The following is a 27,073-nucleotide window of genomic DNA, read 5'->3' on the forward strand; positions in this document are numbered from 1 at the left end:
AGGTAAAGTAATGTACTTAATTTGTATTAATAGGTTCTGCATTAAAAGCAAAATGGCAAAATTATTCATTTAAAAAGTACTACTAAAGATACTCTTAATGGACAATGGTTAAATTTACATATATCTATTTTATATATTGCTGGCTAATTTGTGAATCTGACCAGATGAATCAATAAGGTAGGTGAATATACTATTATTTGTATTATTAACCAGAGGAAAGTAGCGAAATAGTGGTAATACTAAACGTGAGGACTCAGCTTGAGTAGATAAAGTTACTTGCTTTATGTGAATAGGCGACATATTCTTGCTTTACAGTACTTGTCATTCTTACTCATTATACTGTATATTTGCTACTAACTCATACTAAGCTTTGAGTGCTTCTATTTCAAGTATGTCTGTTTTGTGACTTCTCTTCCACTTATAAGGTAATATGTTCACTACACATTTACAGAAGATGCAGTTAAAATGTATTCAACAGGCTCCCCAAGAAAATCAATGTATTGCTGTGTTGCAATGAAATATAAATGTATTCTGTGGCTGAGTGTTTAATAATAAGTGTCTCAATAAAGTAATAATGGTTCCAAGTTCCACCTGAACATTGAGCTCATCTAATCCACAGGTAGGAAGAACTCGTTCTTGCTTGAGGTTATTGCTGCCAAAGGTGGTTCAACCAGTTATTAAAACACTCTTTCACCCACCCTTCCACTATCCGTTTGTATTTATAATGGGTGTTTTTATTAAAGACATGAAAGATCATGACTGTGTGTGTGTGTGTTATTAGTGTGATTTAGGTAGACATCAGAACAGTTAATTTACTTTTTTGCCTCCTGGGAACAGTTCTGTTGGCATCTGTTATTTGCAGCGTGTGTGGTCATGTTTTTTATGCTGCATTTGTGCAGGGTACATACCTCGCTTGGGTATCATCTATTTGCAAGATCGCAGTGTATGGAGTTCATGCAGTTTGTTTTAGCTCATCTTAACCCACAAGATCTCACAGTAACCAAATACAAGACATTTATTTCAGAGATATTTTCCACAAATCCCACAAAATGTTCCTTTAAGTAGAAATTGGTCTGGGTTCTTGTGTTAATATTCTCATATTTAGGATTCAAAAGATTATTATGAAGATTTACACACTAAATTCAATGAATGAAGTATAATATTCTAGAATTAGTAACTAACTAATGCAACATTTCAGTAAAATAACAAATACAAATATGCAGTTTAAAATTGATAATGCTTCTTAACAACGGCTGAATGTGACGCAGGGGTAATTTCCCAGCCGTCCTTGAAAGTCGCGCGGTGTTGTAAGCGTGAATTACAATGAATGATGTACCGCAGCCTGAAATCGTGGTCCATACACGTGTAGAGCCAAGCTGCGGATGGATGGATCTGTAACGAGCTTAGACGCTGCTATCGGAATCAACATCTTGTCTGTGACAGTGGGCCGCGTAAACTATTTTCGTCGTGAGCAGTTTGTTTTGAAGGACAGTTCTGGCTCAAGAATATTTTGGTAAGTTGTAATTTGATGCTGTTAAAAGAGAGAGGCTAGCTAGCCAAAATAACGAAGTTGCATGCTAAATACAACATGCAAGTTCGACTTCCGGTGGAAATGTCTCAATAAAATGCCGCTGACAATATAACGTAGTATTGTCGTGTAATAATTGACTTCAGTTGGCTCATAAGATCTATAAATAATTATTTTAAGTATCGTAGACAGTTACATTTCGTAAAGTCTGTGCATAATGTGCCACAAAGCTTCCAGACGTTTCGTTCGCTTTTATTTCGAATGCGTCAATGAGCTTTCAGGTCCCGTGAGAGCTGGCTAACATTTACTTGATGCAGCGGGAAATGTACAGAATGTTAGCTGCCGTTAGTAGTAAACGTAGTACCTTAAACTGGAAGCGATACTTTGTAGAGCAAACGTCGGTCACTTTGCTGCTTTATAATGTTAAAGAGTTTGTGGTTTGTGCGTTTAGGAGCAAACTATGGGCCTTAAACCCGACTCCAATTATCTCGTAGCTAAAAACGTTGGCGGCTTTAGTTCGATCTCGTTCACTTTTCTAATGGGTACGACCCGGGCGGGCGGTCAGTTTACATGTAGTTTGACTTTGATAGTTCCCACCCACGCGGGCTGTCCTGTGTATTTAAACTTGCCCTAAAGTATTCAGTTAAGCATCGTTCCAGTTATTACTGAATATCACGAGAGTTTTGGGGAGATTTTGTTTTATAAGTAGCAAGTTTGTTCATCGAACTATAGCAAAACAGAATAATCTACGTTTCTCCAAACTCCGGAATCTGGTTATTGTCCACCAGGCTAATTCTAGCAGGGTTAACATTGATTTATTACTCATGGAGGAAGTTATCTTCTGTTTGAGATGAACCCATCATTGATCAGCATTCCTTTGATCGGCTTTGTGTGTGGTCGCCTGAGCGTGGGTACACAAGCAAACCTCTCATCATCCACGTGTGTTCTATTTAGCTTTAGTACAATTTATTGTTTACGCAAGTTACGCTCCAGAATGTCCTTAATGTTGCCGCATGACTTAATAAGAAAGGATGTTCGTAATTATAGAAACATTTCTACAATTAGGAGCATTTTTTTCCTCAGAGCAATGCCAAGAAATTGATTCATAAATTTGTCACATCTAGGCTGGACTACTGTAACCCCTTACTCATAGGATGTCCTTACAGTTACTTAAAAAGCCTACAGCTAATTTAAAATGCTTTAGCCAGAGTTCTGACAAGACTTAGAAAAAGAGATCACATTTCTCCTTCTTTAGCTTCTCTGCACTGGCTGCCTGTAAAATGCAGGATATAATTTAAAATTCTCCTTCTCACTTACAACGCACCTAATGATTAGGCTCCTTCTTATCTTATATAGACCTCATAGTTCCTTACGCTCCCAGCAGAATGCTTCATTCCCAGATCGCTAGACTACTTGTGCTTCCTAGAGTCTTTCAATGTAGAACAGGAGGCAGAGCCTTTAGCTACCAAGCTCCTCTCCTGTGGAACCAGCTCCCTGTTCAGGTTTGAGAAGCTGACACACTCGCCACCTTTAAGATCAGGCTTAAAACCTTTCTTTTTTTTGAGAGAGCAGTTAGACGTGGTTCAGGTCTGTGGCAATAATTGGAACAATATCTATATAGTAATTTACAATTAAAATAGATATAAGATGGCCATAGCCCTACAGTAGCTGGGGACTTACTTCATACCCCAAGTTAACTTACTTCCATTTATTTATTCTATCCAACCTCTTATCATTGTTCTGCGTTTAGTACTAAAGAGACAAAGTTAGTTGGAGTTCTCTATCCCCTCACCCAACCGGTCGCCCAACCACGTTAAGCCTTTTTATGCTAAAGGTTTTTTAGATAAGGTCTTTATATGGAAGATGTGGGATATAGGAAATGAGTGTAAAGCTGCACCTGCTGGAAAAAGATGTCTGCCCTGCATATTTAAAAAACTTTAGAGTTTAAACCTTTTTAGTTCTAATTATCTTGCCTATGTCTGTCTACTCTAGTATCTTAAGCCTGACTTGGTACTTTATTGTGTTGCAGTTTTTTAAATCATTCATCTTTCCCTAGAGCAAAATGATGAAATACATCCTGGTCACCGGAGGAGTCATTTCTGGCATCGGGAAAGGAATCATTGCAAGCAGCGTGGGCACAATCCTGAAGTCGTGTGGGTTGCACGTGACTGCCATCAAGATCGACCCTTACATCAACATAGATGCAGGCACATTTTCCCCCTATGAGCATGGTATGATATTCTTTATTTAACGCTTTCATAATTAATCAGTCACATGTTTAAGAATTCATACAGTGTGATTGTGCCATGTTGCCTCTGTACAGGTGAGGTGTTTGTCTTGGATGACGGGGGTGAAGTGGACCTAGATCTGGGGAACTATGAGCGCTTCCTTGACATCCGATTGACCAGGGACAACAACCTGACCACCGGCAAGATCTATCAGTCAGTCATCAACAAGGAAAGAAGGGGAGACTACCTGGGCAAGACAGTGCAGGGTAAATGGACAGCTGATGTTTTATTATTAAAAGGATGTCATAATAAAGTGACTTGTTTCTTATTAACTTTATTTTAGGTATCTATTAATATAATATTGGTGAAAACAAGTTTAAAGATATTGCCAAGCCATTAAAATATAAAGGAAGTCTTGTCATCTTATTTTGGTGTTTTGTTTCCTTTCATACTAGTGGTGCCACACATTACCGATGCCATCCAGGAATGGGTAGTGAAACAGGCCAAAGTGCCAGTTGATCACGATGGAGTAGAGCCTCAAGTCTGTGTGATAGAAGTAAGCAGCTCAAATAACAATGTCCTGTCATTGTTTGTATCAGCTAACAGTCCACTGTAAACATTATCCCTGCGTATGTGTTTACAGTTAGGAGGCACAGTCGGGGACATTGAGAGCATGCCCTTCATTGAGGCCTTCAGGCAGTTCCAGTTTAAAGTGAAGCGAGAGAACTTCTGTAACATTCACGTCAGTCTAATACCACAGGTATAACGCTTCAGGTTTCTGCTTTTATCTGAGAACCAACCGCTTTGCCACTCATCTACCTGCCCCTGACACCTGCCCCTTTTAAAAGTACCTTTAGTGTAGAAAGGCAATATTAACACAAGGGGGAGAGCTTGCATCGCTGCTCAGCAGGCAGTGAGGAAGCTTGGTTTTTCTTTTTTTCTTTTTGGAATTGGCTATTGGCTGCCAGAGAGACATCAGGTAATGCAAGTTCACTAGTTTTTTGTTTTATTAGTCAGTAGTGAAGTAGTTTCAGTTTATTCCCCTGAGATTTATATCTTCCTTTGATTTCTTGATCAGAACAATTATTGTTTATTGAAAATTAATGAATTGGAAAAATGACCAATGAGAGACTGATTCTAGTTGGTTTTCATTTGTATACATTTCTGTGACCCCTGACCCCAGTTCCTCATGTCTGCATGTTGAGATTTCCTCAGAAAAGACATAATAACCCCATAGTAGTCATCATCTATTTGCAGCCGTTTAACATTAAATTTAATTTTCATGACGACGTGTCTTCATGGTGATCATGTGGTTAAGAATTGGCTCTTGTTCGCTTGCATCACATGTTGGATACACAGAGTCCGTTTGATTCATGTAATTCCTCTGTTGTGTCCAGCCCAGTGCCACAGGCGAGCAGAAGACCAAACCCACACAGAACAGCGTCAGAGAGCTGAGAGGACTGGGCTTGTCTCCAGACCTGGTAAGATCTGTTCCCTATCTGTTTCACTGGTGCATTTTCAAATATATTATGAGGTTTATAGCCGAGTGCTTTACCATTGTAAAATACAGTCTTTATATACGTGGTCACTGATGGGTTGTCTGACTTAAGGTTGTACCTTGAGTGGTCGTCATTAATGTCTTGAAAACCAACAGATTATGTGTCGGTGTTCTGCTGTCCTGGAAAACTCGGTCAAAGAAAAGATCTCCATGTTCTGCCATGTTGAACCTGAACAGGTATGCCACAGTGAAGCATATTAATATTATGTCATGTCTGATCAACTGTTACCGTCCAGGTTTTATGGCGTCCTCTCTTTCCAGGTCATCTGTGTGCATGATGTGTCCTCCATCTACAGAGTCCCTTTGCTGCTGGAAGATCAGGGCGTGGTGAGCTACCTGAGCAAGAGACTCAATATGCCCATAGAGACCCGACCCAGGAAAATGCTCACTAAGTGGAAGGAAATGTCCGACAGGTGAGTAAGAAGAATAGGTATACTGTTAAATGGACCTTAAAACTGCCCACTGGGTCTTGTTTCAGATGCTACACTGCCCTGCTTGTTGTCCCCACAGATCAGACAGACTGCTGGAGCACTGTTCTATAGCTCTGGTTGGAAAGTACACCAAGTTCTCTGACTCTTATGCTTCTGTTATCAAAGCACTGGAGCACTCAGCCCTGGCCATTAGTCATAAATTAGAGGTTAAGGTGTGTATACAAGCTTATTACCCACACCAACAGATCTTCAGCATGTTTACGTGGATATACTGACCTTTACTGTATGCAGCACATTAGTTTCAGCCTTTCTAGTCTAATTTCCATCAGTGTTGATGCTGTATTCTCCTGCATTTGCTCATTTCTGACAATGTGTTAACTTGTTAGTACAGGGAGTCTGTGGCTCCTAATGTATTCTTGTGTATATAGATAGAAATCTCCATGCGTTTCATTTAACACACATTATAAACAAAAGGTTCTAGTGTATTTCTGCACTTAAGTTTAGGATCAGGTTTGCATATTTGTGTACTACTATCACTGTTGGCTTTAAAAGGAACTTTACAAATTTCAGTATATTCTTGACTTTACCTGCCAATATTTTCCCCTGTGTTATTCTAAATCGATTTTACTGATAATAGTTGAAATGAAGTCTGTGTAAATTTACTGAGCAACTGATTATGCTAATAAGAAGCCAAAGCACTAACCAAACAAAGTTGTACTTCCTACCTCACACAACATACTCTCTTCCAGTATATAGACTCTGCATATTTGGAGCCAAACGCACTCCAGGATGAGCCAGTGAAATACCATAAGGCGTGGCAGAAGCTCTGCAGTGCTGAGTGAGTGCTGAGGCGCCACACGCAAACTGGACATGAGTTGTTAAATAGGCTAATAAACTGCTCTTTCATTCTGTCCACAGCGGCATCCTGGTCCCTGGAGGCTTCGGTGTCAGAGGAACAGAAGGAAAGATTCAAGCTGTCAACTGGGCCAGAAAACAGAAAAAACCGTTCCTGGGTATAGAACATATATTACCATCTTACCTCCCACCTAAAGCAGAGAAATGTTTCAGACCGTCATATTGAAATAACAAACTAACTGATACCACTTACTCTGCAGGTGTGTGTCTTGGAATGCAGCTGGCTGTATGTGAATTTGCCAGGAACATACTAGGCTGGACAGGTAATATTACGGTTCCATGTGACTTGGTCCAGTGTAGTCTTGCATGTTCAGGAAAATCTTTATTAAGTGGGATAATTGTTGGAGCTACAATGAATTTCGACCAAAGCTTGTAAATGCCTATACACAATTTTATCAGGAACCTGCTGGTGATTTGACACTACAGACTGTTTGATATGAATAAATGTTTCTAAAATGAACGTGGGTATGAATATAACTAATATTTGTTGTTTGCATTTGTTAAATAATTCTATTCTAGTTTTTTTTTTTTATTTATTTACAATTTCCTGTCTGTTTTACATTTTAGATGCCAATTCAACTGAATTTGACCCGGAAACAAAGCATCCTGTGGTAAGTTTTTATTTCTAAAAACTAATCTGTATCCAATTTAAGCCAAAACATGAACTGATTCTCGCTTCAACCTTTGCAGGTCATTGACATGCCAGAACACAACCCTGGTCAAATGGGCGGCACCATGAGGCTAGGGAAGAGACGGACCATTTTTAGGAGCACTGGCAGCGTTATACGTAAGAAACACTGGTTAGAGGGTGAATTTATAATGGCCATCAAGTGTCTGAACTATGCTCACAGCTGTTCCCTGTTCCAGGAAAGCTTTATGGTGATGCAGAATATGTGGATGAAAGGCACAGACACCGCTTTGAGGTAGGTTAACATCACTGAGTAGCACAATACTACCTGTTCCCAAGTTTTACACACAAATTGTTTGATCCCTGCAGGTCAACCCTGACCTGAAGACTCACTTTGAAGAGAAAGGCTTTCGCTTTGTAGGTCAAGATGAGGAAGGGGAAAGGATGGAGGTCATAGAGCTGGATGGTATGGAAAATCAAAGTGAATTGCTTTCTTGCAAAGCTTAAGTTCAACTTTTGGGCTTGTTTTTAAGATATGTATATTTTCAGATCATCCATATTTTGTTGGAGTGCAGTACCATCCTGAGTTTACCTCTCGTCCCATAAATCCATCCCCCCCTTATCTGGGTTTGCTGCTAGCCTCCGCCGGAAAGCTGCAGAGCTACTTGCAGAAGGGCTGCCGTCTGTCACCCCGGTAAACAGCAATCACATTATATAAACCACTTCACATAAAAAAAAGTGTCTCACTTATTGTCTTTCACACAGGGACACCTACAGTGACCGGAGCGGCAGCAGCTCACCAGACTCCGAGATTTCAGAGCTCAAATTGCCTTCAGTCTCCAATGACTGACTTCAGCCTAAATGAACATATACAAGCAACTTCATTGGAGTAACTGTATAACCTTCATATCAAAGCAAGTCATTACTGTGGTTTCAATATGACACTTTACCTTAAGACAAATGGTTCATGCAGAATTAGAATCTAAATGCACATCTGAAGTTAATTTACTGCTTCTGTCAGCATAACCCACTAACTGCAGTCTAAGGTTATTAATTTCATTTAATCAATGTTAAATCTCAGGAAGTTGATATTTACGCAGTATGACATGTGGCCTTATTGTAGATAGGTGCTGCAACCACTTTCAACTTAAATTCTGAATGTAAAATAAACCAAGTACACCTGAAAAAGTTGTTTCAAGTTTTATTACCTCAACACAGGCAATACATCAAGTCATTTTAATTTTACATTGTATTAAAATAAAAAAAATCAAAAGAACACCAGTTCTATTAATGGAGGTGGAAATTTGTTTGGCCTGCAACAGTTCACCATGTACTCAAGCCTCTGCATCTGGATATAAAGGAGGTGGAATAGGTTAGCACAGTTCAGGTCCATTTTCTATACTCCTCAGCATGCGAATGATCTCAGTCCCATATCCGCATGCTTCATCCAGCCGTCCACATTATATAATGTGATCATCATTGATCAGAAACTATGCAATCTGATGTGCTTATACAGACACCCACCTTGTCCAGGAGACGAGTCTATACTCAAGAGATTCGTCCTTAACTTATAAGTCAAGTGATTCCTAGAAAAAGCAGATAGTTGGAGGAATTAGAACAGTAATTACTACTTGTGCTCCATGTAGGGCAGTTGAGTGGCTGCCAATGGCACAAAACAGACCACAGCAGTCAAAGACCACCCCATTTTCTTGCATGAGCTTCAAGAACCCAAGGTACACATAAGCCTAGGTCCTTTGAATAGCATGCTTATAGTTTCAGCTAAATCAAAGCCCGAGGCTTACTTTGAAGGTGGTGGCAGGTAGCATTTGGCACAGGAGGCATTCCCCTATAGTCAGCAACACGGCACCTACAACAGGTGAGAGTACAGTTAATTTTGGCCTTTTTGTAATTAAGTTCTATGAGTTATTCTGTGGCTCAGAAAATTAAATCTCAATCAAGACTAGAATCAGTGAGGGCAAGTTTGTCATCACAGCCAATGTATTTTATGCACAGTGTGGTTCAAATTTTACCTGAGTGTATTGTGGTCACGTTCTCCACATTCAGAGTTAGCCAATACCTGTAGAAAGAAATGGTCACTTTAAGTCCTACGTCCTAAAACTTAACCATGTGTACTTCCCAAATGTTGCTGTATTTTTATTTAAACCAAACAGTCTGAAAGTGTTTTTGGAATCCTTTTAACAGATCACTGCAACATAAGCATAAACTGCTGCTGCTGCTGCTTAAGTTTTAAAAAGCTTACTTGGATGGTGGCAGGTTGCCTTTGGCATAGGCTGTTGTCTTTTCATCCCTTCTGGGCAGCAGCACTCACCTAGAACAAATAGTTTTAGTCGATTTTTTTTTAACTCTACATTGTCTAAATCAATTGTGTGGCTCAGAAAAATAGATCTCAATCAAGACTAGAGTCAGTGAGGGCAAGTTTGTCGTCACAGCCAGGGCATTTACATGTGCAGTGTGATTCAAATAGTTACCTGCGAGTGAGTGGGTCATTTTTTTCTCTCTTCTGTTAACAGATACCTGTAGAAACAGATCGAGAGTCGCTTTTAGTCCTGCAGCTTCTTCGAGTTACTGTTTGACCTAATGTCTTTCACACAAATGTTGTTGTAACGGTTATAGTTTTGAAAACCGAACAACGACCGTCGGTGAAAGTATTTTTCTTGGCATCCGTTTGACCGATCGCTGCTACGAGTGAGCATGATCGGCTTCGATAGGAGCCTCATACATAGCACGAAACCCACACATGCCTGCACGGTTTGTAAACGGAAACCAAGAAAATAAGCCAACTACTTGACTATTGTCGGTTTACTGGAACAAACGACAAGTGGCAGCAGTTACGAATCCAGAGACACGTGGTTTACCCGCATATGCTAATGCTAACCTACAGCCCATTGAATTTACACTACAGTGTACTAACATAACATGCTTTAGTGATACCATACAAACATTATCAGGACTTTGTTAAATTCAGACTTAAATTAGAAGTACAACACGCTACAATTACCAAAGTTAGCTATGTTGATGCGCGGCTCCAGTCAACGTTGCTATCAACATTGGCAATGAGTCTCAGACCACACACGAACTCACGTAAAGCATAGTGTTCCATACGGAGTTAATGAAACACAACTAAGTTAGGGCCTTACCAGAATTTACACAGCAACTTTTCTTCCTCCTCGTGGTAGACGCGAAGAGGGAGAGGACGTAATGAAGGCCGCTCCGCTGTTATATACGCCTGCGCCGAGCTACAGCTTGCTGATTGGTTCACTCAGAACACGTGGACCGCTTGCATGACGGGATATGTATTTTCCTTAATAAGGTCTGGCGACAGATGTCATCTAGATACACCAACGGCAATTCAAAGTTTCACATGCCTCACACAGCCAGCAAAACGCATAATGTTGCTGTTGTTGCCGACGACGACAGACATTTGTCTCCTGTAGTAGAGTGAGGCCGTGGCTGGGGCTAAAACGCTTTTATCCGATTCAGAACCACGGACAGCACCTACAACTGCGCACTGCAACGGAGCAGCGGCCTCACACTCAAAAATACACTGTTGCGAAACGTTGCTCTCGAACGTCCGGCGCTCTGAAAAATAAAACGTGAAAGTTTAAATTCCCATAAGCATAAGATCTCTTCAGAGCCCCGTTTGGGAAAAAATCCCGATTAGTTACCGCAAACCTACACTGCGACCAGCTGTGGCTTATCCTTAAAGTATTTCATAACACCCCTTTAATTTCTTTAAGGCGGCAGCAGGTTGGTGGTTGTGATATGTGGCGTAGTGGAGCATAGGTGACTCTATCACATGATTGCTGCGGTCGCTCTGTGCACCGCGTCTCTTCCTGAGCAGAAAGCGAGGCAGCAGCAGACGCAGACGCACGAGCCGCGGCTGCTGGTAAACACGCCGCGCACGCACACGGCTTTGTTCCGCGCCGCACACGCTCCGCTGGCCTCCCCCTCCATCTAGTCATGCCATGGATATTTTGTGGCAATACCAGTTCCGAATCATCCTACTCGGGGATTCGACGGTGGGCAAGTCGTCGCTGCTGAAGCGCTTCACGGACGGGATTTACAGCGATGTGGCGGATCCGACGGTCGGGGTAGATTTTTACGCCCGCTCACTTGACATCGAGCCCGGGGTGAAGATAAAGCTTCAGCTCTGGGACACAGCTGGCCAGGAGCGATTCAGGTACAAGCGTTAAAAGCGACGCATCCCAAAACAATGCAGCTTTAGATGCAGCCGATCGATCAGGCTTATAACCGTGTTGTTGACGGATATGTGATGATGTGTGGATGAACATGAACGAGGCCTCGGTTCGCTGTGGCTTGGTGAACGTATTTTTTCGGAGTGAAAGCGTGCGCCGCCGTATTGTGGTGTAACACAGACAGCGTTGACCACAGCCAGTGCTGTAGTCTACAGGGAAACACGGTCAAAAGACAATAGATAGCCCTCGATGTTGTGATGCCGTGGCCTAAAAACATCGCGTTGCATCAGCATTTATTCATTCATTCGTGGATGATGAAGAGCATCTCTCCATAGGCCCGTGTTTGAGCTTTGCAGTTTCACTGCAAAAACTAACTCAAACGGTCACATTTCAGTTGTGTATTTTTCTACCCTGTTGCTTGCTCTGTTTCATGTGTCCCCGCTGTCATGGGAAATTTCCTTTGAGGCACTTCTCTGCCTGGAGAAGTCTCCCAGCTCTTAGATCTGTTTTTTTCTTTTGAAGCCTTGCTTCTGATAGTGGTTCACTTCAGGCGTCGTCGCACCTAAGACTTTCACTTTGCATTTTTTGCAAGAATGTTTGTGGAATCAGTCAGTAAGTTCGGAGCCAGCATGTGAATGGATTAGGGTGCGTTTGAATAGAATCTAAGGGGAACCTCACAGACAGGCTTCCCAAAGATGCTGTGTTTACTGGTTTGGTGATTTTATTCAGTTTGCTAAATGCAACCTATGACACAGTAACATGTTAGGGCCGAATAACCGTACAAATGTGGACCATTCAATCACACAAAAAAACACCTCACCTGAAAATAAAATAAAATATTTTTAAAAACTGCAAAATCCATTTAGCTTTGCTGTGTATTATTTGTAGCTGGTTTATATACGCACACATTTCTATGTCAGTATAATATGATGATGGACAATATGGGTTTCATCAATAATGTCACCTTGTATACAACAGCAAAGACTCTGTATGGATTCAACAACCCTTTCAACCAACCTTCAGCATTTTTTTACACTTCCTGTGACCTATTTTCATTGGCGAGTGTAACATTCACTTACTATTTTAACCATGCCCAATAATATCAACTTAGTCAGGACGTTCTGTAGCATTCTGCAACTCTCCAAACTAAATGAGTCGTTAGAACTGACTTTAGTCTTGACTTTGATCATTCCAGCCAGACCTGAGACTAGTGCTAGTAGTAGTTTCACTCAGACAAACATATAATAAATCTAGGAAGGTTTTGCTGTTATGTAATTAACATGTTTTTTTTTTTCAATCTACCCATCAGGTCCATCACCACATCATATTATCGCAATTCGGTTGGTGGGCTGCTAGTCTTTGACCTTACTAATCGCAAGACCTTTGACCACGTGAGCGAGTGGCACAAAGAGGTGAGTGAGCACATCCTCCCTCACCACATGGTCTTCATCCTTGTCGGCCACAAAAGCGACCTCAACAAGGACCGCAAGGTGAGCAGGGGCGAGGCGGAGCAGCTGGCGGCCGAGCTGGGCATCCGCTACGTGGAGACATCGGCCAAGTGCAACAGCAACGTCGACCGGGCCTTCGAGCTGCTCACCCGAGACATCTACGAGCTGATGAAGATGGGGGAGATCGTCACACGCGACGGCTGGGATGGCGTGAAGAGCGGCCTGACGGCCAAGGTCCTGTACCCGGCTGAGGAGGAGGAGGAACTAGCTGCCGCGACCTCGGAGAAGGGCTGCCACTGCTGACTGAGAACTCGCCGTAGTCAAATACTGTCTTGTCACCAAGAGCTCACCTCGTCTCACAGCTGTACATCTATACAAAGTCGCTCAGGCTCAACACCCTGTGATATCACCACCCATCACGTTTTCACTTTGTGCTTTGTGCTTTTATCTGTGGGCTCGCCTGATAACTGGCATTCAGGGGCCCCGTGTACATCGAGATGTTTAGGCAAGTTGTATCTCTAAATCCATGTGGTGTGGCGTGAGCCAAGCTATGTTGATCCTGTAAGCTTAAAGAAATTCGGAACATGTGAAGTGGTAATCAGGTCTTGGAGCTTAGGGTGCAGATCTCAAGCTCAGACGCTAGAGAATGCTGAAATTACAGAGAAACCCATGGACTATGGCTCACTGTGGTCTGGCATGCCTACCATTAAATACTGCACTATTGTGGGTTTCTACCTGTCAAAGTTTGTGTGATGCTTTGCCTGCATTTAATTGTGGCTAATTTATTGTAAATAATAGTGGACTCTACACAGATGACAGAAAAAGGTCACGTAAAGCTACTTAATCAATAGTGTGAACAGATGCTGCACTCTGCAGCATCACCACATGAAGTCAACATGCTCCTTCTGCTATTGTACAATAAGCTGTGTGTGCACCTGCGCCAACATCGGACCATTGTGTGAAAAGACGAGTAACGTTTTATATGAAAAAGAGATTATTTCTAGTAGAACTATATCTATAAACATAAGCCATCATGATTAGAATAAGTGGTTCCATTTAGGTATTTATACAGTAGCATCAACAGCTGCAGGACATCACGTAAATATAGGAGATTGATCATCTAGTTGTCAAAGTATGGAGGGTTTTATCTGCAGGTGTTTAGAGTTTAACAGCTGCGTCCATTCAAAGCTCCATACACATACTCCATAAGCCTGAGGCAGTGACGAAGGCCAACTCACTGATGATCACCTTCTTCTATGGCGTGTACATGTGCATTTAGGTCTAGAATGAAAGTAGATAAGATGTGACAAACATGAGGATTGCACATAAACATGGCAGCGCACCCTGTGAACATATGTGAATTGATTTGATTCTGTGGTCATTACTACCATCCTGCAAACCATAGGTCAATTTAGTACGACTCCTCGACATAAGCTCCAAAATAATGTTTGCTTTCTGAGTTTGTGTGTCAAGTAGTGAGTCCAGAGGCAGAAGGGGGTTAGCCTAGCTTAGCCTAAACACTATAGGCAGGGGCCCCTGGTGTCTTGTTAGCCATTACTGAGTGAGCTAGCCAAGCTGTGCTAGCCAGAGACAACGGGTACGATAAAATGATATATAAGGGTTTACAGTGTATGTCCATCATGTGATTATAGCTGCATCCCCATGTTTTGTTTTTTTAAGCTAAGCTTAGTCAATTTGGCTGACTCCTTGTAAAACATAGTGGATTTATCAAAGTTAAGAAGCCGTCCTCCAAAATAATTTATATATTAGGTGTTAGCTCCAAATAAAACTGGTGAAAAATAGGAGACCATTTGTAGCTATAGTTTTAGGTTTTACACTGATAAAATTGTTTTTAATTTAGGGATTGTTGATATATTAATAACAGCTATGAAGAAGCCTGGGACAAATTGCTTTTTTGTCTTAGCAGTGAGCTGCATTTGTGAGAAACACGCGTCTACACACACATAGCAGTATCTACTGTAGTTTAAACACGGGATTTGAGAGTCTTGTGACTGTGGATTATATAAATCTGGCGTTTACATGTCTGGAACGCACAATAAACAGGGGTACACTTAGCCTGAGAACTCACCTTTGCTCCCACTGTGCATTAACCTCTCACCAGCATCTCACCAAAAAATGAAAAATCTAATCATGCAACACTCATTGTTAACCAGACACAATGCATTCTACAGTTGTTACGTTGCATTTATGTGACTCACATCTTCTGATCCAGTATGTGCTGGAGTTCAGTGTCTGGTAAAGAATGTATTTTACTCTACCTGCATCACCCCTTTACTTTCTGCACAGCTTCAAAATCCTGTTACTTCTGGAACAGTCTGCTTGTGTTTGTTTGACAATCAGATGATAATAACTCATATTCACGGTGAAGGCGAAGACTTCATCACAGAGGTGCTATGCCTTGCCATAAGCATCATCACTCATCAAAAACCAGAGTGGCTGCGTTCAATGCTGCACATCGACTACCTTTCTCGTCTCTCGCGTTAACAGGGTTTAACTGTAAGATGTTATTTGAATTACTGTGTTAATACTGTGGTGTTGGCAAAGGGTTCTGTGATGCCTGCAGATGGACATCATTATATGATACTAATACTTCAAAATATAAAACATGTTTACAGAACACTGACTATTGTGCATAATAATGATGATGTTATATTTAAATCCAGTCCTTCTATTGCTGTAATATTAAATGAGCAGCACAACATTTTGGAAATATGCTTATTCCGTTTCTGAGAGTGAGATGAGGATATTGAGCTACTGTTGTATCTGTTAACACACAACTTGCTTGACCTAGATTAGCAAAATGACTACAAGCCATTTGAGACTGTTAAACTAGATGTGTTGCCAACCAAGTATAAATGATATGTAGGGTTACATACTGCTTAACAAAGGGACTATATCGTAAAGAACAGAGGGGAGCGATTGGTGTGTGGCTTCTATCATGGGGGACAAATTTTCCATTTTTATGTTACATAAGCAGACACAAAATTTAATTTTTTTAACTTTAGTGTCTGTGTAGTTAACATTTAAGGAACAATGAGACATGTTTAATGTTGGTATGCAAAGTTAGGCTGACTACATAATAGCTCAAGCCACATGAACAGATAGGATGTTGATTACTGTCCAGTTATCTAGTCTAGTCTCTTCTCACTCTGCTAAAACTGTGAATAAGTAGGTTTTTCTTAGATGTTTACCTATGTTAGTATTATTGATAATTAGTAATACCCTTGCATTATAACATCAAGCATGTGGCAGGACTCATGTACCAGAAACATCAATTGGGCCTTCAGGATGGTACATGACACACAATTGTGCAGCTTCTGATCCCTTTGGTCACATTTTACAGCTTTATTTCAAAAATGTTATTTATTTTATATATTATGTATAATGGATTCTCTTATTTGATGTGATTTTATTGGTTGATTAAAAAAAATAAATAGATGTCTAATTGATGTTGTTCGGCGCCCTCTGGTGATAGCAGTTAGGATGATCATTGCGACCCAGATGGGACGTCTTTATTTTCCTCTGGCGAAAAAAAAGAGTAAACGTTTGTCCCTTTATACTAAGAAAAGCAATATTAAGTTTTTAGGATAGTGAATTTAAGTTGAATTTGAATAGTTTAACTAACTAAATTTAATATGTACTACAATTAACTAATGCCAAATGTCTAAAATCAAAATAACTAAATTTAAATAACCAAACTAATTATTCCGTTTAATATTTCTATCGTATCGTATCGAAGTCTATTTCCAATTTTAAGCTTAGATTAATAATTTAAATGTGTTATTGTTTTCCGACAAAACCTAAACGCAGCGCCACAACGTCCAATGAAATCAAACAACTTACAAACGGCCCCGCCTCCTTACCCATCATGCTATTCGGTGGATGCTAAACTGTCGAATTAAGTTTGGTAAACTGTCAACAATAATGGGCTAGCACACAAAAATATTAGTCCGCGTATATTCATACAATACAACCATAAATCTTACGTGCCAAATAGACAATATTAATTTCATTAAACGTCCTACCTCTAGTGAGGTACATGTTGCCTTTGGTGAGTCGGTGAGACGTTGAGAGGGATCGTTAAAAAGGGCTTCTGCCGTGATTGGCACAGGAGGGGTGGGGAATTCCACCCTTTCTGCGGAATCGCCATCAAGAGATTTCGGAAGCATAATTTTTACACCAGGGGTTGCTAATAACCTACTGTTTTGGCGCCCCGCATTATAACATGTGAAAATAAAATGTATAGTACCCTTCGTAATTGTCGAATGGAGTCGGAAACTCGCGACTATTAGACCGCGCGTCACCGTGTGCTGTTTGGCGGTAAATCGAAAAGTTGCCTACATTTGGATATGATCACACACATTGTACATGTCGTATACGTACTATAATCACACCCGACGCCATACAAAACAGCCCGCCGGACGATTTTCATAGACGTAGCTCACTTTCCAACTGGTTTATTTCTCCACATCATAACGCGCCATTAACGACCCGCGTTAGTTGCAGTATGAACCTACAAATTAACGAATAGTCCCGTCGATTCTGTAACATCGAGCCACGTGCGATAAAGAGTGCCGCTTAATTGTTTTTAGCGCGCTGCGGTTCGGCTTTGTCGAGGTTTACAAGAGCGTGAAAACAAGGCCAGCGCCATTCAGCAGGAAGTCAAGCTATATCAGCGAAGTGCGCATGCGCCGCAGCTCTACACAAAACTAGGGATGCGTTTGTGATCATAAAACGGTAAGGACAGACTAATTTCCAACCATGTGAATTCACATATAGTTGACTGTAAAAACCCAGTCGCTCTTACGATACGAAACGGCGATTTAGCCGCGGGCTTCGGGTAAACAGCGGAGGGGGCTCAGCCGGCGAGGCTCGCGCAGAATGGAGGGGCAACGCCGTCGCCGTGCCGTTGTTTGCTGTACGTGCCGCCGCACAGGGAGACGTCATTTTGAGGGGGAGCGGAGAGTTAAAATGCAGAGTTACGAAGGGACGTACGGTTCATAGACAAGCGGCACGTAACCGTGGCACTGTAAATGCAAAGCTTTACCGGTGCCGGGCGGCGTGGCTCAGTATCGCACAGCTTCTCCACACGTCAAGTTACGCCCTAGCTTTAGCCACAATGGCTACCGTCGAAACTAGCTGTGCGGATCTCTGCACCGAAAAGCCACGAGCTGCCCACTGCGATCGTGATAACCCACCCAACTTTGGACCGTCCGACCCGGGTCGAGCACGCGCAACCGAGCCGCAGCACCTTTATTCGGGCTCGCAGCCACGTCTGTTAACGTCTAAACCCTCAGGGGTTTATATACCTCAACGCGCGGGGAAAAAGCCACAACATTCGCAACTGACTTTCGTGTTTGTTTTTTTTTTTTTTAAAGCGATACAAGTTGTTTAGCATTGCAGCCGTTGTGTAGTTAGTGCATAGCTAACAGCGGAACCGTTAGCTTTGAAGCAAAATTCTCATAGTGGCGCTCAGTTATCGGAACATGCGGACTCTGTCAAAGGATTTCTAATAATAATAATAATAGTAATAATTATAATAATAATTATAGTAATAATTATGTTATTTTTTTAGAATTAAATTCATATAAAGTCATATAACTTTACGCTGCTGGATTTTGCACTGTAAAGTAATACAGTAGTTAACTTGTATGTTAAACAGATGGTTATGTGAGTTTGGTTTGTGAACATGTGTTTGTAGGCGGGATGAGAATTCACAATGTTTATGTTTAAGAAACTTCGTTTGATTTTGTGATAACCAGCTTTACTGATGCAGAATGTTCCACAATCACTTTAAAATTTTCATTTTCTTCCGGTCTTATCACTTGGCCACACACATACAGACAACTGAACTCGCTTCATTCTCATTCTTTGCAGTTTTTTTTTTTTTACTTTAATTGTTGTGCTCCTACAGATGAATACACTCCTGGGTAGCTGTTACACAAACACAGCCCTCCTCTCTAGTCTACTGTGAGTGTGATGGCAGCCACTGATGAGGTGACAGTGTCCATGGGGGAAGTGGTGATGGTGAAGGCCGATGGTGAGGGTGAACCAGATGATCCTAATAAGACTCAGGTCATCCTCCAGCTCCAACCAATTACCACTGGGTATGAAATTAACTACAGGTGACCTATTTTTTGTGACTGTGGCCAACATGTTGTCTGAAACCTGTCACCGTCCTTTTCTCTCTCTCTCTGTCTCTCTCTCTCTGCTGTTTTGCCATCTCAGAGATGAGTCTGCTGAAACAGATGCAGCTGTCATGGCTGTTGAAGCGCAGCCAGGTAAGAGATTCTTTGAGTGACACATTGAAAGATTGAACAACGTTTTATATAGTAACTATACTGGGATTTCTGTCCACCAGTGTCATCTCCTTAATGCTGTGTCTTTATTCTTTTAGAACAAAGTGAGGGAGATGATGTAGAGATCGCCTGTCCCATCACGTGTGGCGACTGTAAAGCTATGTTGCTAGTGAAGAAATTTGTTTGCCCAGGAATCAATGTAAAGTGTGTAAAGGTTAGTATAAAGCAAAATAACATTTGTAGCAAGGTTTCACTGTACGTTAAATCATTTAGGCTTGTTTTGTAATAATTTGAGTGACATGCAAACACTCAGCGATAGTGTCAGCCACCCTTCATCTATCTCACTGAATCTGGTGGAATTCAAAAACTATTTAAAGAAGGGGTCACTTAAGTTTAAAAATGTATGCTATATATACAACCATAATGAATTGATGTGTTTAAACATAAATATAAAGGCATGTGTCAATCAAGATATAGGAAAGAACAGGCTCATGATTAATTAGAACATTGAGTGAGTGGTGGTAGAATATTAACATTCTGTAATATTTTTTTATTATTATACTTTGTGATGTGTGTAAATAATACTCTATGTATAAATTGATTACAAATCATTGATTGAAATGTGATGCCATGGGGTACGACTATATAAGTCTAACTTCTTCCTACTCCATTCAAACATGTACTAGGTAAATTGAAAGCTGATTAGCTTTCTCTTGCATATGTGTGAAATTATGTTTGTTGGTATATAAACTGCTTTTACCTGTTTGAATAAATAAATATATTTTTTAAATCTGTAAGGGCCAGCAAAGAACAGCAATTTTACTGAAATGTGATTTACCATAACATTGACTCAAACAAGCACCAGAACTCATCAGGCAGTATAGGCTAAAACATTTTGCTAAACTATTGTTTTTCAGAACAATTTCTTCAATGACTAGGTACGATTATTGTTGAGATATTTAACATTTGACTTAGTTTGAGTGTCAGTTCCAAATGTGCATAATTGAATATTAACTAGTAACATAGTTCGAGAAACTAAACATCAGAATTTTTTAATATGTCTTAACCAGAATGTAAATTATAATATGTGGATAATACAGTTTTAATATGCAGAATGAAACTGTAGATATTCTAACATAAATTTTACCATTGGATGTTTTATTGATCAATTTTTATTTATGTTAGTGACGAAGTTCAGACACAATAATGGATTAGATTAGGATTTATTCTGTTACCTGGATGTGAATAATGAGCATTCTGCACATTATTTTTGCTAATACTGGTGTTTTATCGTTTTAAGGTGCACTCCATTAGCTCTGTGTGTTCTTTGTACTAGTATGAAGACCAGCTGATCAGCCCCAAACAGTTTGTGCACCTTTCTGGGAAAGCCACCCTAAAGGACTGGAAGAGAGCTATAAGGATGGGTGGAGTCATGCTAAGGTGAGGAGGAACTTTGTCTGGATTAGTGAGTTAAAAGCCACATTTTAGTATCCTCAGCAGTCTCCATGCAAATCCTCACAGTTTGTGTAGATTATTACAGATGTTGTTTCACCACTGGATCAGATTAGAAACACTTCCACATGCTTGAAAATAAAAATGTCAGTAATCCTAACCTGACAAAAGGATGTGTTTTTGTGTAAGTGTTTTGATGAAAAAACTTTGTTTAATCACTACAACAAACAGTGTTGTCCTACCTTAGCAGGGCTGACTTTATTCTCTTGGTTGGCCAGCTGGTGAATTAGCAGGTGTTGCACCCAGCTGTTTGAAAACTGCTAATGAGCTTCAAGGGGTATAGAAATGAAAGACTCTGTATGCACTCAATTTAAAAGAAATGCATAATTAACAGTATGTGTAAGTGTGAGTGGATGAAAATGAATTCAGCCTCAGTCTATAAAGCCAAATAGTGTTGTTTTTGTATATGGCGATTTATTCGAAACAATCAAAACAATTTGTTTACTATAATCTATTGGAACTTTTTTTACTTTGCAACGTTTCATATAGTACATCCACCCTTCTACAGCTCACTTTGGCTCCAGAGTGTGGTGGCCTTACTGACCTTGTTTTGGGTGAAGCTCTGCCCAAGCCTTGCATTCAGGATAATGGCAAACTCTAAATTGCTAACAATAGACATATATAAATATATATAGTTCGACTTAATTCTTTCCAGAAGAAAATGCACAGGAATCAGCAGGATCCACATTCTTAGGGCAAAGTAAGAAAGATATACAAAAATATAAGGTAAACAGAAGACAAAGTACTTTAAAAAATAGAGTACAGTAGCAGGTGTTGGTTTAGTGTTTTTAGTTAGGTTAAAATCTTTACACTAGTGACTTGTGTGACAAATTCAGAATCAGTTTTTGTTGAAATATGAAATCTTGTATTTTAAAATCGCTCAATAGTATTTGTTTACGTCCTCTGTTCCAGAAAAATGATGGATTCTGGTCAGATTGACTTCTACCAGCACAGCACACTGTGTACCAACACATGCCGCAGCACCAAGTTTGACATTTTAATCAACAACACACGGTTCCCTCCTGATGGCAGTGGACTCACCACACCCACATCCTCTCAAGGTGCGAACATTTTTTTAAATAAATAATCCAAAACACAATATGCGTTTGTATATATGCATCTTTAGTTTCATTGTCTTACTGCTAGAGATGTAAACATTTTAGAATTGAATTCAGATATATCTCTTGTCACAGTACAAGAATGTAACTGAAGACAGAGGAGCAGGATGTTCAATGTGCTTTTTTTCACCACGTACACCTCCCTCGTGTAAATTGCAGCTCAGGTGGTCTTGGGTAACGGCGGAGCACTTGTGGAGGACCGAACAGACGATCTGAGTGGAAAGGGTGACTGGAGCACCAACTCACTAGAGTCCATGGACAAGAAAGAACCCAGTGAGATTTCAGGTGACAAGGAGCAGACATCCCAACACTAACCTTTAAAAATAGCTTGTTAGCAGAGTAAAGTCACAGGCTGCTATGCAACTGAGACTCCTCTGTCTCCCCACAGAGGACACGCTGAATTTCTGGAAGGGCATTGCTGATGTGGGTCTGCTGGGGGAGGTGGTGACCAACATCAGCACTGAGCTGCTGGAGCTGCTGAATGGCGTGCAGCTGCACAGGGATCCAGCTGTCTTACAGGACTCAGGTACAGAACAGTGCTGATGTACAGAGGCTGTTGGGCTGATGAATACATGGAAAGGGAGAACAAATTCATCTGCTGTTGATGAATCAACATCAAAGCTCAGCTGTTGGTTTCTGTACTGAAAATGACAAATACTGAATGATTTGATGTTTACACAGTCTGAATTTGTTCCTTCTTTCTAACTGACCAAATGACCCTTTGATTGATTGCCGTACTGATCCCAGATTCCTGTCTGGTAGAGGTGGCGGTGCTTAGTAACCTTGCCCAAGTGTTCGGCCTGCTCGACTCGGTCAAGAAGATCTTGGAGAGGAGGAAGCAGCAGACCGATCCCAACCAGGAGCAGATCCTCGGCACACTCAACAGTGAGTACAGAGCATAAACAGAGTTATGTCATGTCAGGAGGCAGGTAGCCATCTGTTGGCTCCTAATGCTGTCATGAGGTTTTAGCTTAGTATCAGACCCTAAGTAGTCACATCAGAGGGGTATAGTTGCCTACCTGTTTTCAAATCACTTATGACATCAGCTCTCTTGCCCCCCCCCCCCGGATGAGAATGTCCTTTATTTAAAGCTTTGACTACGTTATGCTAACAAAAACACTGAAAATCTAAATCTATACAGTTTCATTAGCTGTGAAACATACTTCTTCTGACATCTGTCCATGTCAGTCATACTGGCAGAAATTATATAACACTGTATTGGCTCACACTTGCACTGTCTGTGACTGCATCCTGAACACAGTTTCAGGACTCAAGTCCATTGTCTTGTATTTGAGTCCCTAATTAGTGTAACAGTTTGCCTTATGAGCACTTCCAAAAGCTGTTAACAGTATATTAGTGTTTAAAAGCAAGTTCTAATAAGAGAAGAACTGATTTGTTGTTTTAAAAATAAAATTATAGAGGCAAAGAATAAATAGTTTCCATAGCTTATTCACATAGTAGCGAATTATTATTATTATTATTATTTCACATGTTGTTATGCATCTGTTGTGCGCTGCTTTGCCCTGAAATTACCATAAAATTTAAATGTTACCCAGCCACTACCCTGAGCTCTGTACTGGCCAAAATGAATATACAAAATATGGCACGGACCAAATACAAAGTGTCTGACTTGGTGTTTCAATTTAATAAAACAGTTCTCGTTGCTTTATTTGATGCATTGCACTAGTCCCATGTTGTGCTGTTTGCTCTGTACAGACCTGGAGATGCAGTTGGAAGAGCAGCGGAAGCAGCAGCAGGTGCGGGCCCTCCTCTCCTGCCCACAAACTGCCAAAAACAAAACTCCCACCAAGCGCCAGACCAAACGGCCTCGCCTGCAGCGGCCCGCCTCCACCACCACTCTCCTGACGTCCCCCATCAACCAGCAGGCCACCCTGCAGCCGCAGCAGTTCACTGTTCTCTCTCCCATCTCGCTGTCATCCGTGAGTCAGCCGTTCACCGTGGCCGGCCTGCCCATCGCCTCCCTGGCTCAGTCCCCCAACACCGTCACCCTGCTCCCTGCCGGCTCCCAGCTTTTCACGCGCTACATGGTGACCGGCGATGGAAAGGCAGACGCGATCACCTTGCACCCGTCCTCAGGCCTCACAATAGTGGGCACCACCGCGGTGCAAGATCCCAGCCAGCTAGGTACAGTGGTGAGCCCGGTGGAGCTGGTGCACCTCAGCCAACAGACCAGCAGTGGAGAGGTGGTGCCCATCGAGGGCCAGGTGGTGGACGGTGCCATGCTAGTGCAGCAGGAGGTGATGCAGGGTGAGGTGGAGTCCGGCCAGGAGCACACGGTCATCGAGATCAACCCGACCCCTGTGGAGCAGGCGGTGGGGGTAATGGAGCTACAGCTGACGGGGAACTCAGGAAGAGAAGGGGCCACTATGCTGGTCCAAAGTGGCATGAAGGTGACAATGGCTGGAGAAGGGGAGGAGACGCATTGCCAAATACAGGAGGCGCAGGAGACTGAAGGGGTAGAGGGGCTGCAGCTAGACGCCAGTGGACAGTTGTCGAGTGTACAGATAGTGGTGATAGAAGATAATACTCAGGAAGAAAACAAGGTCAAATGAAACACACCTCCCATGTCACAGAGCAGGTATGAACTCGAACAAAATGTCAAAACACAGACGTTCCAATTCTTGGCCCAAGACCAAGCACTAGGGAGTCCATCCATTTCTCTGCTGGTGCGCGTTGATGTTCTCTAACTTGTAGATTTTTTCTTATTAAAACAAAGAGATATCAAAACAGGATATTTCTGGTTTCTTACAGCCCAGGTCTTATTTTCTAGTTTTGGCTATTAATATTACCACTTTTCGTGGCTAGCTAAGTGCTGGGATTTGGGAATGCAAACATTTTTTAAAAAGTCAGGGCATCTCCACAAAGAAGAAACAATTAGTTTATCCTCAAGCTGTGAATATGTCAGATCATCTCATGGTGCAGCTCCTGCTGCATTAGATAAATTCACACACTATATTTTTAATGTCTGCATCAATGTACGTCAAAAGACTAAAGCCAAAAATGAAGGACCTCTACTAGGAATATTTAATAAAAAAAAAACAACTCCAAATGCTGTAGAATATCTTAGACTCTTGTTTTTTGTTCTTATACAGCATATTGTTACAACAATTGAGTTCTACATCAAGCTGACGTCAAAGCAATACACGCCACTTCGAACCACTTTTCACTCACTTCATGTGAGGCTTCATCCAGACCAGCAGGTGGCAGTAGTTTGCAGCTATCCAAACTAGAAACAAAGCCTCATTTGGCAGCGTCTGCTCACTGTTTTCACACCACTCTGGTCTCATCACAGCTCCTTCTGATCCAGAATATGTTTACTAGGAAAGTTGTAAATGGCACTGGCTTCTGTTTCTCTTTGTGCAGTGATTCATTTAGCCCAACAGCAGGTCTGGTTTGCTGCTTCCCAGCTCAGTAGCATCAATAATAACTGCCATTAGTGTGAGCGGAATCAATTCACTGTTGCCTCTAGAACTTTGTAGAGGAACTGTGTAATACTAGACTATGATTCTCTTCATTATTTACCATTGCATAATTCAGAACCATGGATCAATACCAGACCAAATGTGTCTTCCTTCAGCTTCCCACTGAGCACAGAAAGTGGGTGATGTTGTGCTTTTATTTTCTCGTTTGCTTTCCCTGATCCCAGCGTTTAGGACTGTAAACTAAACCAGACCTGGGCCCAGTTATGAGAACAGATTTAGGCCTCCATACAAACAAACAAGAGAATGCACTGTAACTGTGAAGCGAACGTCCACTCGCAGGTTTTTAATGGTGCCGACGGGTCCGATCACGTTCTCCTGCTCTGTCACACTCATTACCACTGACAGTGTTGGTGTCACTTTAGGCTGGGAGTATTTGCACTCTATGGTTGCATCCAGGCTGTATTACTTTTGCACTGTGGATGTCCGCGACGGACTACAGGACGGTGTTTGCAGAATGCCTTGTCTCCGAACTGTGGGACGCCATCGTTATGGCGACAGACCTGAACTCTTTGCTTTGGAACCGTTTTGCTAATGCACTTAGTCACACAGATTCAACGGGACAGGTTGCTTGTTGCTTTCTTTCAGCTTCACGTAGTGCGAGCTGCTGTGCTGAATGTGCAAGTCAGTATATATAATACATATATACTTAATGTACAACCAGCCTGTGTTTTACACTTGTAGTGTCATATTTATTAGTTTTCAAACTGAAGAGATGCTCATCTCGTTTTAAGGTGCATTCCCCAATGAATTCACGTACCTGGTTTTAGCTTGCATCAACAAAGACTTGTGCATTTTCAATAATTTAATTTAACATTTGAGAGTGTTTGCTTTTCTGACTTTGTAATGTGTTTTAATATCAGATTAAAACTGAAAGCATATGACCGGTCATGCCAGTGTATTGCCACCAGAGTGCGCTGTGTGCCCGTCCCTGAAGGCGGCGGCGAGGGCGTCTCACGCCTGCTGCAGTGCACGGGCTAATCTGCACCGTCACGGGGGCTTCTCCGCGATGGGCGAGCTTCTCTGGAGGCTGAGCCCTGCTGACAGGGCGCCAGGACTCGGAATGAAGCGAAAGGCTGGAGGATTCGAGTCTGACTAGCACAAAAACTGGTACATACGCCCCCCCCCCCCACGATGCTGAAATGAACCCTTGGACAAGCCGGTTGTGTTCGCTCTGCTACAAAAGGGAAGCCGACATCGGCGGCTGAATGTGAAGCAGCTGGGGGTCAGGTGAGCGTTAAAGGCTTGGAAAACGGAACCGCGGGGGTCAATGTGAAGGAGGAGGAGATACGCTGTCCAAGTAAATTACAGGGGGGAGCCACGGGCTGTAAATTGGGTTTGTGCGCACAGGGCGGACAAACACGACCGGCACGAGCATCGCTTCCAAGGCCGACGAAGGCCTCGAGGCTGTTGGGAGCGGACGACACGGCTGACGAGTCAGAATCCCCTCGGTTCCTGCAGGTTTAGACGAAAATAGACCCACAAGCGTGAAATCTTGTAGTCAGCGTCTCCTGCAGACAAGACGGCTTAAGGCTCTATCTATAGCATCAGAGGAGGAAAACAAAGTCATCATTTTCCAGCATGTTGAACTCGTACGCTTGACTTAAAAGTGACAAGCAGTAATGAACTGTGTTGAGTGGGGGTCCATACATTCTGTAAATATGCTGACT

General features: G+C 41.8%; 3 protein-coding genes, 1 long non-coding RNA gene and 4 other non-coding genes across 15 annotated transcripts; 4 read left to right on the top strand and 4 right to left on the bottom strand.

Moving 5' to 3' along the window:
* Positions 1–1,303: 1,303 nt before the first annotated feature.
* Positions 1,304–8,476, top strand: ctps1a (CTP synthase 1a). Of its 2 annotated transcripts, XM_029166465.3 has the most exons (18): positions 1,305–1,513; positions 3,585–3,759; positions 3,852–4,022; positions 4,212–4,312; positions 4,400–4,516; positions 5,154–5,237; positions 5,411–5,491; positions 5,576–5,727; positions 5,825–5,957; positions 6,495–6,583; positions 6,664–6,758; positions 6,861–6,923; positions 7,228–7,271; positions 7,351–7,447; positions 7,528–7,583; positions 7,658–7,754; positions 7,838–7,982; positions 8,054–8,476. In XM_029166465.3, the coding sequence occupies exons 2-18, from the start codon at positions 3,591–3,593 to the stop codon at positions 8,136–8,138; spliced, it is 1,779 nt and encodes a 592-aa protein (XP_029022298.1). In that variant the 5' UTR covers positions 1,305–1,513; positions 3,585–3,590; the 3' UTR covers positions 8,139–8,476. The 2 variants fall into 2 exon arrangements, with proteins under 2 accessions (XP_055368681.1, XP_029022298.1); XM_055512706.1 differs by lacking the exon at positions 4,400–4,516 and having other exon boundaries at positions 1,304–1,513.
* LOC114865380 (uncharacterized) lies at positions 8,474–18,467 on the bottom strand. 4 transcript variants are annotated; one of them, XR_008696050.1, is made up of 8 exons: positions 18,022–18,467; positions 17,000–17,109; positions 9,778–9,823; positions 9,549–9,617; positions 9,319–9,365; positions 9,091–9,155; positions 8,813–8,874; positions 8,474–8,636 (listed from the first exon to the last, which is right to left on the bottom strand). It is a non-coding gene; the product is annotated as an uncharacterized LOC114865380 (long non-coding RNA). The 4 variants fall into 4 exon arrangements; XR_005898312.2 differs by lacking the exon at positions 18,022–18,467 and having other exon boundaries at positions 17,000–17,137; XR_003787510.3 differs by lacking the exons at positions 17,000–17,109; positions 18,022–18,467 and adding an exon at positions 10,447–11,043.
* Positions 8,703–8,776, bottom strand: LOC114866329 (small nucleolar RNA SNORD99). Its single transcript, XR_003787688.1, has one exon. It is a non-coding gene; the product is annotated as a small nucleolar RNA SNORD99 (small nucleolar RNA).
* Positions 8,927–9,057, bottom strand: LOC114866321 (small nucleolar RNA SNORA44). The gene has a single exon (XR_003787681.1). It is a non-coding gene; the product is annotated as a small nucleolar RNA SNORA44 (small nucleolar RNA).
* On the bottom strand, positions 9,885–10,025 carry LOC114866315 (small nucleolar RNA SNORA16B/SNORA16A family). Its single transcript, XR_003787675.1, has one exon. It is a non-coding gene; the product is annotated as a small nucleolar RNA SNORA16B/SNORA16A family (small nucleolar RNA).
* Positions 11,126–16,423, top strand: rab42a (RAB42, member RAS oncogene family a). Its single transcript, XM_029166466.2, has 2 exons — positions 11,126–11,489; positions 12,815–16,423. Exons 1-2 carry the CDS (start codon positions 11,275–11,277, stop codon positions 13,254–13,256), a joined length of 657 nt encoding a protein of 218 aa, XP_029022299.1. The 5' UTR covers positions 11,126–11,274; the 3' UTR covers positions 13,257–16,423.
* On the top strand, positions 17,057–17,190 carry LOC114866327 (U11 spliceosomal RNA). Its single transcript, XR_003787686.1, has one exon. It is a non-coding gene; the product is annotated as a U11 spliceosomal RNA (small nuclear RNA).
* gmeb1 (glucocorticoid modulatory element binding protein 1) lies at positions 17,569–26,287 on the top strand. Of its 4 annotated transcripts, none has more exons than XM_029166461.3 (10): positions 17,569–17,711; positions 18,889–19,081; positions 19,203–19,255; positions 19,372–19,487; positions 20,610–20,713; positions 21,698–21,846; positions 22,063–22,188; positions 22,292–22,429; positions 22,651–22,788; positions 23,620–26,287. In XM_029166461.3, the coding sequence occupies exons 2-10, from the start codon at positions 18,954–18,956 to the stop codon at positions 24,474–24,476; spliced, it is 1,809 nt and encodes a 602-aa protein (XP_029022294.1). In that variant the 5' UTR covers positions 17,569–17,711; positions 18,889–18,953; the 3' UTR covers positions 24,477–26,287. The 4 variants fall into 4 exon arrangements, with proteins under 4 accessions (XP_029022294.1, XP_029022297.1, XP_029022296.1 ...); XM_029166464.3 differs by having other exon boundaries at positions 22,666–22,788; XM_029166463.3 differs by lacking the exon at positions 17,569–17,711 and adding an exon at positions 17,752–17,892.
* Positions 26,288–27,073: the final 786 nt, after the last annotated feature.

This window comes from Betta splendens, chromosome 11 (assembly GCF_900634795.4).
Source record: "Betta splendens chromosome 11, fBetSpl5.4, whole genome shotgun sequence".
Lineage (NCBI taxonomy): Eukaryota > Metazoa > Chordata > Actinopteri > Anabantiformes > Osphronemidae > Betta > Betta splendens.

Bases quoted from the DNA above. Each gene is read 5' to 3' on its own strand.
- gmeb1 (XM_029166461.3), top strand. From the start codon at position 18,954: ATGGCAGCCACTGATGAGGTGACAGTGTCCATGGGGGAAGTGGTGATG. The intron at 20,714-21,697 runs GTGAGGAGGAAC...CCTCTGTTCCAG, and splicing joins ATGGGTGGAGTCATGCTAAG to AAAAATGATGGATTCTGGTC. The intron at 22,430-22,650 runs GTACAGAACAGT...TACTGATCCCAG, and splicing joins AGCTGTCTTACAGGACTCAG to ATTCCTGTCTGGTAGAGGTG.
- ctps1a (XM_029166465.3), top strand. From the start codon at position 3,591: ATGATGAAATACATCCTGGTCACCGGAGGAGTCATTTCTGGCATCGGG. The intron at 5,728-5,824 runs GTGAGTAAGAAG...TTGTCCCCACAG, and splicing joins TGGAAGGAAATGTCCGACAG to ATCAGACAGACTGCTGGAGC. The intron at 6,584-6,663 runs GTGAGTGCTGAG...TTCTGTCCACAG, and splicing joins CAGAAGCTCTGCAGTGCTGA to CGGCATCCTGGTCCCTGGAG.
- rab42a (XM_029166466.2), top strand. From the start codon at position 11,275: ATGGATATTTTGTGGCAATACCAGTTCCGAATCATCCTACTCGGGGAT. The intron at 11,490-12,814 runs GTACAAGCGTTA...TCTACCCATCAG, and splicing joins GCTGGCCAGGAGCGATTCAG to GTCCATCACCACATCATATT.